The sequence below is a fragment of the Salmo salar genome, chromosome ssa01 (genome assembly GCF_905237065.1).
Source record: "Salmo salar chromosome ssa01, Ssal_v3.1, whole genome shotgun sequence".
Classification (NCBI taxonomy): Eukaryota; Metazoa; Chordata; class Actinopteri; order Salmoniformes; family Salmonidae; genus Salmo; species Salmo salar.
The window spans coordinates 108,041,316-108,057,241 of NC_059442.1; the positions used below are offsets into that span (position 1 = coordinate 108,041,316).

At 48.1% G+C, this 15,926-nt stretch overlaps 1 protein-coding gene across 14 annotated transcripts in view; it reads right to left on the reverse strand.

The window, feature by feature from the left end:
• Positions 1–15,926, reverse strand: part of LOC106584643 (ankyrin-3) — a 110,944-nt gene that overhangs the window by 32,498 nt on the left and 62,520 nt on the right. For all 14 annotated transcript variants that reach the window (XM_045687372.1, XM_045687365.1, XM_045687350.1 and 11 more), the window contains 2 exons: positions 6,310–6,384; positions 5,267–5,398 (listed from right to left, as the gene is read on the reverse strand). In XM_045687372.1, the coding sequence (XP_045543328.1) occupies positions 5,267–5,398; positions 6,310–6,384 (207 nt within the window). The remainder of the gene's footprint in view (positions 1–5,266; positions 5,399–6,309; positions 6,385–15,926) is intronic.

Consider the following 15,926-nt stretch of genomic DNA (forward strand, 5'->3'; position numbering starts at 1 on the left):
GTAGAGCAATGATCTGAGACAGCTCTGTGTAGTGTAATGACCAGAGACAGCTCTGTGTAGAGTAATGACCTGAGACAGCTCTGTGTAGTGTAATGACCTGAGACAGCTCTGTGTAGTGTAATGATCTGAGACAGCTCTGTGTAGTTTAATGACCAGAGACAGCTCTGTGTAGAGTAATGACCTGAGACAGCTCTGTGTAGATTAATGACCTGAGACAGCTCTGTGTAGAGTAATGACCTGAGACAGCTCTGTGTAGTGTAATGACCTGAGACAGCTCTGTGTAGTGTAATGACCTAAAACAGCTCTGTGTAGTGTAATGACCTGAGACAGCTCTGTGTAGTGTATTGACCTGAGACAGCTCTGTGTAGAGTAATGACCTGAGACAGCTCTGTGTAGTGTAATGACCTGAGACAGCTCTGTGTAGTGTAATGACCTGAGACAGCTCTGTGTAGTGTAATGACCTGAGACAGCTCTGTGTAATGACCTGAGACAGCTCTGTGTAGAGCAATGACCTGAGACAGCTCTGTGTAGTGTAATGACCTGAGACAGCTCTGTGTAGAGTAATGACCTGAGACAGCTCTGTGTAGTGTAATGACCTGAGACAGCTCTGTGTAGAGTAATGACCTGAGACAGCTCTGTGTAGAGCAATGATCTGAGACAGCTCTGTGTAGTGTAATGACCAGAGACAGCTCTGTGTAGAGTAATGACCTGAGACAGCTCTGTGTAGTGTAATGACCTGAGACAGCTCTGTGTAGTGTAATGATCTGAGACAGCTCTGTGTAGTGTAATGACCAGAGACAGCTCTGTGTAGAGTAATGACCTGAGACAGCTCTGTGTAGATTAATGACCTGAGACAGCTCTGTGTAGAGTAGTGACCTGAGACAGCTCTGTGTAGTGTAATGACCTGAGACAGCTCTGTGTAGTGTAATGACCTGAGACAGCTCTGTGTAGAGTAATGAGCTGAGACAGTTCTGTGTAGTGTAATGACCTGAGACAGCTCTGTGTAATGACCTGAGACAGCTCTGTGTAGAGCATTGACCTGAGACAGCTCTGTGTAGTGTAATGACCTGAGACAGCTCTGTGTAGAGTAATGACCTGAGACAGCTCTGTGTAGTGTAATGACCTGAGACAGCTCTGTGTAGAGTAATGACCTGAGACAGCTCTGTGTAGAGCAATGATCTGAGACAGCTCTGTGTAGAGTAATGACCTGAGACAGCTCTGTGTAGTGCAATGACTTGAGACAGCTCTGTGTAGTGTAATGACCTGAGACAGCACTGTGTAGTGTAATGACCTGAGACAGCTCTGTGTAGTGTATTGACCTGAGACAGCTCTGTGTAGAGTAATGACCTGAGACAGCTCTGTGTAGTGTAATGACCTGAGACAGCTCTGTGTAGTGTAATGACCTGAGACAGCTCTGTGTAGAGTAATGACCTGAGACAGCTCTGTGTAGAGTAATGATCTGAGAGAGCTCTGTGTAGAGTAATGACCTGAGACAGCTCTGTGTAGAGTAATGACCTGAGACAGCTCTGTGTAGAGTAATGACCTGAGACAGCTCTGTGCAATGTAATGACCTGAGACAGCTCTGCGTAGTGTAATGACCTGAGACAGCTCTGTGTAGAGCAATGACATGAGACAGCTCTGTGTAGTGTAATGACCTGAGTCTGTGTAGTGTAATGACCTGAGACAGCTCTGTGAAGTGTAATGACCTGAGACAGCTCTGTGTTGAGTAATGACCTGAGACAGCTCTGTGCAGTGTAATGACCTGAGACAGCTCTGTGTAGTGTAATGACCTGAGACAGCTCTGTGTAGAGTAATGACCTGAGACAGCTCTGTGTAGTGTAATGACCTGAGTCTGTGTAGTGTAATGACCTGAGACAGCTCTGTGTAGTGTAATGACCTGAGACAGCTCTGTGTAGTGTAATGACCTGAGACAGCTCTGTGTAGAGTAATGACCTGAGACAGCTCTGTGTAGAGTAATGACCTGAGACAGCTCTGTGTAGTGTAATGACCTGAGACAGCTCTGTGTAATGACCTGAGACAGCACTGTGTAGAGCAATGACCTGAGACAGCTCTGTGTAGTGTAATGACCTGAGACAGCTCTCTGTAGTGTAATGACCTGAAAGAGCTATGTGTAGAGTAATGACCTGAGACAGCTCTGTGTAGAGTAATGACCTGAGACAGCTCTGTGTAGAGTAATGACCTGAGACAGCTCTGTGCAATGTAATGACCTGAGAGAGCTCTGTGTAGTGTAATGACCTGAGACAGCTCTGTGTAGAGCAATGACCTGAGACAGCTATGTGTAGTGTAATGACCTGAGACAGCTCTGTGTTGAGTAATGACCTGAGACAGCTCTGTGCAGTGTAATGACCTGAGACAGCTCTGTGTAGTGTAATGACCTGAGACAGCTCTGTGTAGAGTAATGACCTGACAGCTCTGTGTAGTGTAATGACCTGAGTCTGTGTAGTGTAATGACCTGAGACAGCTCTGTGTAGTGTAATGACCTGAGACAGCTCTGTGTAGTGTAATGACCTGAGACAGCTCTGTGTAGAGTAATGACCGGAGACAGCTCTGTGGAGTGTAATGACCTGAGATAGCTCTGTGTAGAGTAATGACCTGAGACAGCTCTGTGTAATGTAATGACCTGAGACAGCTCTGTGTAGAGTAATGACCTGAGACAGCTCTGTGTAGTGTAATGGCCTGAGTGTGTGTTTTGTAATGACCTGAGACAGCTCTGTGTAGTGTAATGACCTGAGACAGCTCTGTGTAGTGTAATGACCTGAGACAGCTCTGTGTAGTGTAATGACCTGAGACAGCTCTGTGTAGTGTAATGACCTGAGACAGCTCTCTGTAGTGTAATGACCTGAGACAGCTCTGTGTAGAGTAATGACCTGAGACAGCTCTGTGTAGTGTAATGACCTGAGACAGCTCTGTGTAGAGTAATGACCTGAGACAGCTCTGTGTAGTGTAATGACCTGAGACAGCTCTGTGTAGTGTAATGACCTGAGACAGCTCTGTGTTGAGTAATGACCTGAGACAACTCTGTGTAGAGTAATGACCTGAGACAGCTCTGTGTAGTGTAATGACCTGAGACAGCTCTGTGTAGAGTAATGACCTGAGACAGCTCTGTGTAGTGTAATGACTTGAGACAGCTCTGTGTAGTGTAATGACCTGAGACAGCTCTGTGTAGTGTAATGACCTGAGACAGCTCTGTGTAGAGTAATGACCTGAGACAGCTCTGTGTAGTGTAATGACCTGAGACAGCTCTGTGTAGAGTAATGACCTGAGACAGCTCTGTGTAGAGTAATGACCTGAGAAAGCTCTGTGTAGAGTAATGATCTGAGACAGCTCTGTGTAGTGTAATGACCAGAGACAGCTCTGTGTAGAGTAATGACCTGAGACAGCTCTGTGTAGATTAATGACCTGAGACAGCTCTGTGTAGAGTAGTGACCTGAGACAGCTCTGTGTAGTGTAATGACCTGAGACAGCTCTGTGTAGTGTAATGACCTGAGACAGCTCTGTGTACAGTAATGAGCTGAGACAGCTCTGTGTAGTGTAATGACCTGAGACAGCTCTGTGTAATGACCTGAGACAGCTCTGTGTAGAGTAATGACCTGAGACAGCTCTGTGTAGTGTAATGACCTGAGACAGCTCTGTGTAGTGTAATGACCTGAGACAGCTCTGTGTAGAGTAATGACCTGAGACAGCTCTGTGTAGTGTAATGACCTGAGACAGCTCTGTGTAGTGTAATGACCTGAGACAGCTCTGTGTAGAGTAATGACCTGAGACAGCTCTGTGTAGTGTAATGACCTGAGACAGCTCTGTGTAGTGTAATGACCTGAGACAGCTCTGTGTAGAGTGATGACCTGAGACAGCTCTGTGTAGTGTAATGACCAGAGACAGCTCTGTGTATAGTAATGACCTGAGACAGCTCTGTGTAGATTAATGACCTGAGACAGCTCTGTGTAGATTAATGACCTGAGACAGCTCTGTGTAGAGTAGTGACCTGAGACAGCTCTGTGTAGTGTAATGACCTGAGACAGCTCTGTGTAGTGTAATGACCTGAGACAGCTCTGTGTAGAGTAATGAGCTGAGACAGCTCTGTGTAGTGTAATGACCTGAGACAGCTCTGTGTAGTGTAATGACCTGAGACAGCTCTGTGTAGATTAATGACCTGAGACAGCTCTGTGTAGAGTAGTGACCTGAGACAGCTCTGTGTAGTGTAATGACCTGAGACAGCTCTGTGTAGTGTAATGACCTGAGACAGATCTGTGTAGAGTAATGAGCTGAGACAGTTCTGTGTAATGTAATGACCTGAGACAGCTCTGTGTAATGACCTGAGACAGCTCTGTGTAGAGCAATGACCTGAGACAGCTCAGTGTAGTGTAATGACCTGAGACAGCTCTGTGTAGAGTAATGCCCTGAGACAGCTCTGTGTAGTGTAATGACCTGAGACAGCTCTGTGTAGAGTAATGACCTGAGACAGCTCTGTGTAGAGCAATGATCTGAGACAGCTCTGTGTAGAGTAATGACCTGAGACAGCTCTGTGTAGTGCAATGACTTGAGACAGCTCTGTGTAGTGTAATGACCTGAGACAGCTCTGTGTAGTGTAATGACCTGAGACAGCTCTGTGTAGTGTAATGACCTGAGACAGCTCTGTGTAGAGTAATGACCTGAGACAGCTCTGTGTAGTGTAATGACCTGAGACAGCTCTGTGTAGTGTAATGACCTGAGACAGCTCTGTGTAGAGTAATGACCTGAGACAGCTCTGTGTAGTGTAATGACCAGAGACAGCTCTGTGTATAGTAATGACCTGAGACAGCTCTGTGTAGATTAATGACCTGAGACAGCTCTGTGTAGAGTAGTGACCTGAGACAGCTCTGTGTAGTGTAATGACCTGAGACAGCTCTGTGTAGTGTAATGACCTGAGACAGCTCTGTGTAGAGTAATGACCTGAGACAGCTCTGTGTAGAGTAATGATCTGAGACAGCTCTGTGTAGTGTAATGACCTGAGACAGCTCTGTGTAGATTAATGACCTGAGACAGCTCTGTGTAGAGTAGTGACCTGAGACAGCTCTGTGTAGTGTAATGACCTGAGACAGCTCTGTGTAGTGTAATGACCTGAGACAGCTCTGTGTAGAGTAATGACCTGAGACAGCTCTGTGTAGTGCCCTGTGCGGTGTTACTGTTACAGGGGTAATCTGTGTTTTCAGTAATGACTAGTTACATAGAACAAGTCTTCAGTTCACGGAGGAAATGGGATACCTACTTGTGGTATTTTTACCATCTCTGCTAACCCATTTCTTTAAAAGCATGAAACTCTGAGCGGTGAGAGAGTTGGGGTTATCCACACGGATGTGATTGATCTCATCTACAGAGAAATCCATTTCCCTGGCAAGCTCTGAAACAGAAACACATTAAATATGGATTAGACTACTCTCCTCCCTTTCCCCTCCTCTCCTGTCTTCATTTCCCTTTCTTTACCTCCTCTCCTCTCTTTTCCTCTCCTCTCCTGTCTTCATTTCCCTTTCTTTACCTCCTCTCCCCTCCTTTCCTCTCCTCTCCTCTCCTTTCCTCTCCTCTCTTTTCCTCTCCTCTCCTCTCTTTTCCTCTCCTCTCCTGTCTTCATTTCCCTTTCTTTACCTCCTCTCCTCTCTTTTCCTCTCCCCTCCTTTCCTCTCCTCTCCTGTCTTCATTTCCCTTTCTTTACCTTCTCTCCTCTCCTCCCTTTCCTCTCCTCTCGTCTTCATTTCCTTTTCTTTCCTCCCGTCCTCTCTTTTCCTCTCCTCTCCTCTCTTTAACTCTCCTTCCCTCTCCTCTACTCTCCTGTCTCTTCATTTCCTTTGCTTTTCTCTCCTCCCTCCCGTCCTCTCCCCCAGACAGACATGTGCGTAATGCCGCAGTGCAGGCAGGGAGGGGACTCTCCCCCAGACAGACATGTGCGTAATGCCGCAGTGCAGGCGGGGAGGGGAGCTGGGCACCCTGCCATGACACTCCCTTTCCCTCCTGATAATAATGACAGTCACCTCCAGATTGAACAGACTACCCAGCTCAGTCATCAACAGGAACACTGTGGTGTCACAATCTGAAATCTAATGTGGACCATTGATGTATTCTAGCCGTCTCCAGTCAGTGTGTGGGGTAATGGTGTGTGTGTAGCTGGTACGTTATGTAGAAGAGAGACTGCCATTCTACTGTCGTCCTCCAGTCAGCATGTGGGGTAATGGTGTGTGTGTGGCTGGTACGTTATGTAGAAGAGAGACTGCCATTCTACTGCCGTCCTCCAGGGGAGACCTGCTACCGTGTTCTTACCAGTCCAGCTCAGACCCAGGTGATCTGCCACTATGGCCATCCGTAGGTCAGTCCTCTCACAGGGGCTCTGAGGGCCTGGTGGGGGCAGACAACACCATGTTATCATCTCATCACTGTGTATTTAACAGAAACAGAACATACCTTTTCCTCGCCAGATTCTCCTCATCAATTCAGAGGTCTCTGGATATAGTAAGATCATAGTAAACGCTCTACATTTTGGAGTACCTGGCTGCACCTTTCCAAATAAGAAGCCAGATAGAAACAGGTAGAATTGTGAGGATCCAATGGCAAGACAAAGGCACGTAGACAGTTCCAGTAGCAGACCAGTATCTGTTGTTGAGTGGGTGTTAGGTATGTAACCAGCCAGTCTACCAGGCAATCAAATCATTACAGAAACAAAACCACCCCAATTCACATGTCACTAGCTCTATAGTGTGGAGCTTGGTGTTCAAGGCCAAACGTGTTTCAGCGTGAAATGAAAGTAGACATGCCAGTAACCTGTGTGTCTGTGTATGCTGGAGGAGACTGGACCACGGTCACCTGTCTGATACTGCTATTCTACTAGACTGATACAGACTCAGCACAGCTCTACATAGGCCAGAGACGACTCGTCTGTACAGCGCTCTGGTCACTATCATGCTGCAGCACCTGACTACTGTTTCCTACTTCCGGTTTCCTACATCCTGTTCCTACTTCCTACTTCCGGTTCCCACTTCCTACTTCCTGTTTACTACTTCCTACTTCCTGTTCCTACTTCCTACTTCCTGTTTCCTACTTCCTACTTCTTCCAAAGACTGGTTGGCCAGTTAATACATCTCCTAAGACTGGTTGGCCAGTTAATACATCTCCTAAGTCTGGTTGGCCAGTTAATACATCTCCTAAGACTGGTTGGCCAGTTAATACATCTCCTAAGACTGGTTGGACAGTTAATACATCTCCTAAGACTGGATGGACAGTTAATACATCTCCTAAGACTGGTTGGCCAGTTATTACATCTCCTAAGACTTGATGGACAGTTAATACATCTCCTAAGACTGGTTGGACAGTTAATACATCTCCTAAGACTGGTTGGCCAGTTAATACATCCCCTAAGACTGGTTTGCCAGTTAATACATCTCCTAAGACTGGTTGGACAGTTAATACATCTCCTAAGACTGGATGGACAGTTAATACATCTCCTAAGACTGGTTGGCCAGTTAATACATCTCCTAAGACTGGATGGACAGTTAATACATCTCCTAAGACTGGTTGGCCAGTTAATACATCTCCTAAGACTGGATGGACAGTTAATACATCTCCTAAGACTGGTTGGCCAGTTATTACATCTCCTAAGACTTGATGGACAGTTAATACATCTCCTAAGACTGGTTGGACAGTTAATACATCTCCTAAGACTGGTTGGCCAGTTAATACATCCCCTAAGACTGGTTGGCCAGTTAACACATCTCCTAAGACTGGTTGGACAGTTAATACATCTCCTAAGACTGGATGGACAGTTAATACATCTCCTAAGACTGGTTGGCCAGTTAATACATCTCCTAAGACTGGATGGACAGTTAATACATCTCCTAAGACTGGTTGGCCAGTTAATACATCTCCTAAGACTGGATGGACAGTTAATACATCTCCTAAGACTGGTTGGACAGTTAATACATCTCCTAAGACTGGTTGGCCAGTTAATACATCTCCTAAGACTGGTTGGACAGTTAATACATCTCCTAAGACTGGTTGGACAGTTAATACATCTCCTAAGACTGGCTGGACAGTTAATACATCTCCTAAGACTGGTTGGACAGTTAATGCATCTCCTTAGACTGGTTGGCCAGTTAATACATCTCCTAAGACTGGTTGGACAGTTAATACATCTCCTAAGACTGGTTGGACACTTAATACATCTCCTAAGACTGGTTGGACAGTTAATACATCTCCTAAGACTGGTTGGACAGTTAATACATCTCCTAAGACTGGATGGACAGTTAATACATCTCCTAAGACTGGTTGGCCAGTTATTACATCTCCTAAGACTGGATGGACAGTTAATACATCTCCTAAGACTGGTTGGACAGTTAATACATCTCCTAAGACTGGTTGGACAGTTAATACATCTCCTAAGACTGGTTGGCCAGTTAATACATCCCCTAAGACTGGTTGGCCAGTTAATACATCTCCTAAGACTGGTTGGACAGTTAATACATCTCCTAAGACTGGATGGACAGTTAATACATCTCCTAAGACTGGTTGGACAGTTAATACATCTCCTAAGACTGGTTGGCCAGTTAATACATCTCCTAAGACTGGATGGACAGTTAATACATCTCCTAAGACTGGTTGGACAGTTAATACATCTCCTAAGACTGGTTGGACAGTTAATACATCTCCTAAGACTGGTTGGCCAGTTAATACATCTCCTAAGACTGGTTGGCCAGTTAATACATCTCCTAAGACTGGTTGGACAGTTAATACATCTCCTAAGACTGGTTGGACAGTTAATACATCTCCTAAGACTGGCTGGACAGTTAATACATCTCCTAAGACTGGTTGGACAGTTAATGCATCTCCTTAGACTGGTTGGCCAGTTAATACATCTCCTAAAACTGGTTGGACAGTTAATACATCTCCTAAGACTGGTTGGACACTTAATACATCTCCTAAGACTGGTTGGACAGTTAATACATCTCCTAAGACTGGTTGGACAGTTAATACATCTCCTAAGACTGGTGGGACAGTTAATACATCTCCTAAGACTGGTTGGACAGTTAATACATCTCCTAAGTCTGGTTGGACAGTTAATACATCTCCTAAGACTGGTTGGCCAGTTAATACATCTCCTAAGACTGGTTGGACAGTTAATACATCTCCTAAGTCTGGTTGGACAGTTAATACATCTCCTAAGACTGGTTGGACAGGACACAGAGATGACAACGACAGAATGACAGCTACAGTTAAGTCACATCACAGCCAATCACAACGGCTCATGCACTAAAGATCAACAAGTGTAAAGTTTTACAAACTAGGCTTGGTCTCCATGACGGGGGCCATGTTGGACCCTGCAACCTGACTGCATTCCTTCTCCTGTCCTGCAGCCGGCCTACTGCTCCTCCTCTCTTCCTTCCATCTCCTTCTCTTCTTCTCTCTGCCGGCCTGCTCAACCTCTGCTCTCACGTCTCTACAAGACCTGGATGTAGTAGTAGATCTAGATGTAGTAGTAAATCTGGATGTAGTAGTAAATCTGGATGTAGTAGTAGACCTGGATGTAGTATTGGACCTGGATGTAGTATTGGACATGGATGTAGTATTGGACCTGGATGTAGTAGTAAATATGGATGTAGTAGTACATCTGGATGTAGTATTGGACCTGGATGTAGTAGTAGACCTGGATATAGTAGTAAATCTGGATGTAGTAGTAGACCTGGGTGTAGTATTGGACCTGTATGTAGTAGTAGACCTGGATGTAGTAGTGGACCTGGATGTAGTATTGGACCTGGATGTAGGAGTGGACCTGGATGTAGTAGTAGACCTGGATGTAGTAGTAGACCTGGATGTAGTAGTGGACATGGATGTAGTAGTGGACCTGGATGTAGTAGTGGACCTGGATGTAGTATTGGACCTGGATGTAGTAGTAAATCTGGATGTAGTATTGGACCAGGATGTAGTAGTAAATCTGGATGTAGTATTGGACCTGGATGTAGTAGTAAATCTGGATGTAGTATTGGACCTGGATGTAGTATTGGACCTGGATGTAGTAGTGGACCTGGATGTAGTAGTAAATCTGGATGTAGTAGTGGACCTGGATGTAGTAGTGGACCTGGATGTAGTAGTAAATCGGGATGTAGTAGTAAATCTGGATGTAGTAGTTGACCTGGATGTTGTAGTGGACCTGGATGTAGTATTGGACCTGGATGTAGTAGTAAATCTGGATGTAGTAGTAAATCTGGATGTAGTAGTTGACCTGGATGTAGTAGTGGACCTGGATGTAGTAGTAAATCTGGATGTAGTAGTGGCCCTGGATGTAGTAGTACATCTGGATGTAGTAGTGGACTTGGATGTAGTAGTGGACCTGGATGTAGTAGTGGACGTGGATGTAGTAGTGGACCTCGATGTAGTAGTAAATCTGGATGTAGTAGTAAATCTGGATGTAGTAGTGGACCTGGATGTAGTAGTAAATCTGGATGTAGTAGTGGACCTGGATGTAGTAGTAGACCTGGATGTAGTAGTGGACCTGGATGTAGTAGTGGACCTGGATGTAGTAGTAAATCTGGATGTAGTAGTGGACCTGGATGTAGTAGTGGACCTGGATGTAGTAGTAGATCTGGATGTAGTAGTGGACCTGGATGTAGTAGTGGACCTGGATGTAGTAGTGGACCTGGATGTAGTAGTGGACCTGGATGTAGTAGTAAATCGGGATGTAGTAGTAAATCTGGATGTAGTAGTTGACCTGGATGTAGTAGTGGACCTGGATGTAGTATTGGACCTGGATGTAGGAGTAAATCTGGATGTAGTAGTAAATCTGGATGTAGTAGTTGACCTGGATGTAGTAGTGGACCTGGATGTAGTAGTAAATCTGGATGTAGTAGTAAATCTGGATGTAGTAGTGGCCCTGGATGTAGTAGTACATCTGGATGTAGTAGTGGACTTGGATGTAGTAGTGGACCTGGATGTAGTAGTGGACCTGGATGTAGTAGTGGACCTCGATGTAGTAGTAAATCTGGATGTAGTAGTAAATCTGGATGTAGTAGTGGACCTGGATGTAGTAGTAAATCTGGATGTAGTAGTGGACCTGGATGTAGTAGTAGACGTGGATGTAGTAGTGGACCTGGATGTAGTAGTGGACCTGGATGTAGTAGTAAATCTGGATGTAGTAGTGGACCTGGATGTAGTAGTGGACCTGGATGTAGTAGTAGATCTGGATGTAGTAGTGGACCTGGATGTAGTAGTGGACCTGGATGTAGTAATGGACCTGGATGTAGTAGTGGACCTGGATGTAGTATTGGGCTTGAATGTATTGAAGGAGGAGCGCTGTGACCTGTTGTTATCTGACCTGCTGCTAGAGGCTGAACCTGACCTGTTATTATCTGACCTGTTGTTATCTGACCTGTTGTTATCTGACCTGTTGTTATCTGACCTGTTGTTATCTGACCTGCTGCTAGAGGCTACACCTGACCTGTTGTTATCTGACCTGCTGCTAGAGGCTACACCTGACCTGTTGTTATCTGACCTGTTGTTATCTGACCTGCTGCTAGAGGCTACATCTGACCTGTTGTTATCTGACCTGTTGTTATCTGACCTGCTGGTAGAGGCTACACCTGGCCTGTTTTTATCTGACCTGTTGTTATCTGACCTGTTGTTATCTGACCTGCTGCTAGAGGCTACACCTGACCTGTCTTTAGATACACTACCTGGCACTTGGCCCGTTCTACTGCTCTCCTTCCCTCCTGACCTGCTGCCACTCTGACTCTGGTTCTGTCCTGATTGCAAGGGAACACTCTTCACTGCTTTCACTGGAATTCACTGGTCCAATCTTTTCCTAGCAACAGGCTGTGTAACTGTTTAGCATTCTGCTTTCTCACAGGAATTATTTGACTGGATATTTGAGTTATAGGGGCTTTAACTGGTAACCTGGACCTGGATATTTGAGTTATAGGAGCTTTAACTGGTAACCTGGAAGTGGATATTTGAGTTATAGGGGCTTTAACTGGTAATCTGGACCTGGATATTTGAGTTATAGGGGCTTTAACCGGTTAACCTGGACCTGGATATTTGAGTTATAGGGGCTTTAACTGGTTATTGCTGGACTCTTGACAGAGACAGAACTCTCTTTACTGTTCTCCTCCAGCCTGTTCTCCTCCAGCCTGCTGAAGGCTGCCTCCACCCTGTTCTCCTCCAGCCTGCTGAAGGCTGCCTCCACTCTGTTCTCCTCCACCATGTTCTCCTCCAGTCTGCTAAAGGCTACCTTCACCCTGTTCTCATCCTGTCTGCTGAAGGCTGCCTCCACCCTGTTCTCCTCCAGCCTGCTGAAGGCTGCCTCCACTCTGTTCTCCTCCACCATGTTCTCCTCCAGTCTGCTGAAGGCTACCTTCACCCTGTTCTCCTCCTGTCTGCTGAAGGCTGCCTCCACCCTGTTCTCCTCCAGTCTGCTGAAGGCTGCCTCCACCCTGTTCTCCTCCAGTCTGCTGAAGGCTGCCTTCACCCTGTTCTCCTCCACCCTGTTCTCCTCCAGTCTCCTGAAGGCTGCCTCCACCCTGTTCTCCTCCAGGCTGCTGAAGGCTGCCTCCACCCTGTTCTCCTCCAGCCTGCTGAAGGCTGCTTCCACTCTGTTCTCGTCCACCATGTTCTCCTCCAGTCTGCTGAAGGCTACCTTCAACCTGTTCTCCTCCTGTCTGCTGAAGGCTGCCTCCACCCTGTTCTCCTCCAGTCTGCTGAAGGCTGCCTCCACCCTGTTCTCCTCCAGTCTGCTGAAGGCTGCCTTCACCCTGTTCTCCTCCACCCTGTTCTCCTCCAGTCTCCTGAAGGCTGCCTCCACCCTGTTCTCCTCCAGTCTGCTGAAGGCTGTCTCCACCCTGTTCTCCTCCAGGCTGCTGAAGGCTGCCTCCACCCTGTTCTCCTCCACCCTGTTCTCCTCCAGAATGCTGAAGGCTTCCTCCACCCTGTTCTCATCCAGTCTCCTGAAGGCTGCCTCCACCCTGTTCTCCTCCAGTCTGCTGAAGGCTGCCTCCACCCTGTTCTCCTCCAGTCTCCTGAAGGCTGCCTCCACCCTGTTCTCCTCCAGTCTGCTGAAGGCTGCCTCCACCCTGTTCTCCTCCAGTCTGCTGAAGGCTGCCTTCACCCTGTTCTCCTCCACCCTGCTGAAGGCTGCCTCCACCCTGTTCGCCTCCAGTCTGCTGAAGGCTGCCACCACCCTGTTCTCCTCCACCCTGTTCTCCTCCAGCTTGCTGAAGGCTGCCTCCACCCTGATCTCCTCCAGTATGCTGAAGGCTGCCTCCACCCTGTTCTCCTCCACCCTGTTCTCCCCCAGTCTGCTGAAGGCTTCCTCCACCCTGTTCTCCTCCAGTATGCTGAAGGCTTCCTCCACCCTGTTCTCCTCCAGTCTGCTGAAGGCTGCCTCCACCCTGTTCTCCTCCACCCTGTTCTCCTCCAGTCTGCTGAAGGCTGCCTACACCCTGTTCTCCTCCACCCTGTTCTCCTCCAGTCTGCTGAAGGCTGTCTCCACCCTGTTCTCCTCCAGCCTGCTGAAGGCTGCCTCCAACCTGTTCTCCTCCACCATGTTCTCCTCCAGTCTGCTGAAGGCTGCCTCCACCCTGTTCTCCTCCACCCTGTTCTCCTCCAGAATGCTGAAGGCTGCCTCAACCCTGTTCTCCTCCAGTCTGCTGAAGGCTGCCTCCACCCTGTTCTCCTCCAGTCTGCTGAATGCTGCCTCCACCCTGTTCTCCTCCAGTCTGCTGAAGGCTGCCTCCACCCTGTTCTCCTCCAGTATGCTGAAGGCTGCCTCCACCCTGTTCTCCTCCAGTCTGCTGAAGGCTGCCTCCACCCTGTTCTCCTCCAGTCTGCTGAAGTCTGCCTCCACCCTGTTCTCCTCCAGTCTGCTGAAGGCTGCCTCCACCCTGTTCTCCTCCAGTCTGCTGAAGGCTGCCTCCAACCTGTTCTCCTCCAGTATTCTGAAGGCTGCCTCCACCCTGTTCTCCTCCAGTCTCCTGAAGCTACCTCCACCCTGTTCTCCTCCAGCCTGCTGAAGGCTGCCTCCACCCTGTTCTCCTCCAGTCTGCTGAAGGCTGCCTCCACCCTGTTCTCCTCCAGTCTCCTGAAGGCTACCTCCACCCTGTTCTCCTCCAGCCTGCTGAAGGCTGCCTCCACCCTGTTCTCCTCCAGTCTGCTGAAGGCTGCCTCCACCCTGTTCTCCTCCACCCTGTTCTCCTCCAGTATGCTGAAGGCTGCCTCCACCCTGTTCTCCTCCACCCTGTTCTCCTCCTGTCTGCTGAAGGCTGCCTCCACCCTGTTCTCCTCCAGTCTGCCTCCAATCTGCTGACCTGTTGTAGAGTGGGCTCTGAGGAAGACAGCAGACTGAATACTATACTACCAGGCTGGATGAGGTTAGCATGGAGGTTAGGGGATACCTCTGGCATGTTATGGTTGTTAGTGCTGTTCCCTGTTAGAGGAGACCTCTGCTGCGGTGCTGAACCATAGTCCAGGCTCTGGTACGCCTGTCTCTCTCTACTCCAGTCTACCTCTGTCTGTTGGGAACTGGCTGGGGCTCTAGACTCATCTGAATCCATTGAAAGGGAAAGGGGAGATACCTAGTCAGTTGTACAACTGAATGTATTCAACTGAAATGTGTCTTCTGCATTTAACCCAACCCCTCTGAATCAGAGAGGTGTGGGGGGGCTGCCTTAATCAACATCCACGTCTTCGGCGCCCAGGGAACAGTGGAATACCTGCCTTATTAATCAGGAGCAGAATGACAGATTTTTTACTTTGTCAGCTCTGGGATTTGATCCAGCAACCTTTCAGTTAGTGGCCCAACGCTCTAGCCACTAGGCTACCCGCCGAAGATGTCTTGAAGTCGATTTTAAGGGTGGAGAATTTAGAGGCAACATTGGAGTCTTTTGACTTGACACCATTGTTATGCTCTGAATGCCAGGGTCTGGTGTGGTGCTATAAATGGTACTCCCAGGGGCTGGTGTGGTGCTATAAATGGTACTGCCAGGGGCTGGTGTGGTGCTATAAATGGTACTGCCAGGGTCTGGTGTGGTGCTCTGAATGGTACTGCCAGGGTCTGGTGTGGTGCTCTGAATGGTACTGCCAGGGTCTGGTGTGGGGCTATAAATGGTACTGCCAGGGGCTGGTGTGGTACTATAAATGGTACTGCCAGGGGCTGGTGTGGTGTTCTGAATGGTACTGCCAGGGGCTGGTGTGGTGCTCTGAATGGTACTGCCAGGGTCTGGTGTGGTGCTATAAATGGTACTGCCAGGGTCTGGTGTGGTGCTCTGAATGGTACTGCCAGGGTCTGGTGTGGTGCTCTGAATGGTACTGCCAGGGTCTGGTGTGGTGCTCTGAATGGTACTGCCAGGGGCTGTGGTCTGAAAGACAGTCAGGGGCTTGATATTGTGGAAGGCCTCTACCCAGTTAGGGGCTGGTCTAACAGGGGCCTCATTAGAGTCCTCTACCCAGTCAGAGGCTTGTCTAACAGGGGCCTCATTAGAGGCCTCTACCCAGTCAGGGGCTAGTCTAATAGGGGTTCTCATTAGAGGCCTCTACCCAGTCAGGGGCTAGTCTAATAGGGTCTCATTAGAGGCCTCTACCCAGTCAGGGGCTAGTCTAATAGGGACCTCATTAGAGGCCTCTACCCAGGCAGGGGCTGGTCTAACAGGGGCTTCTATAGGGGCCTCTACCCAGTCAGGGGCTGGTCTAACAGGGGCTTCTATAGGGGCCTCTACCCAGGCAGGGTCTGGTCTAACAGGGGCTTCTATAGGGGCCTCTACCCAGTCAGGGGCTGGTCTAACAGGGGGCCTCTATAGGGGCCTCTACCCAGTCCGGGGTTGGTCTAACAGGTGCCTCATTAGAGGCCTCTACCCAGTCAGAAGCTTGTCTAACAGGGGCCTCATTAGAGGCCTTTACCCAGTCAG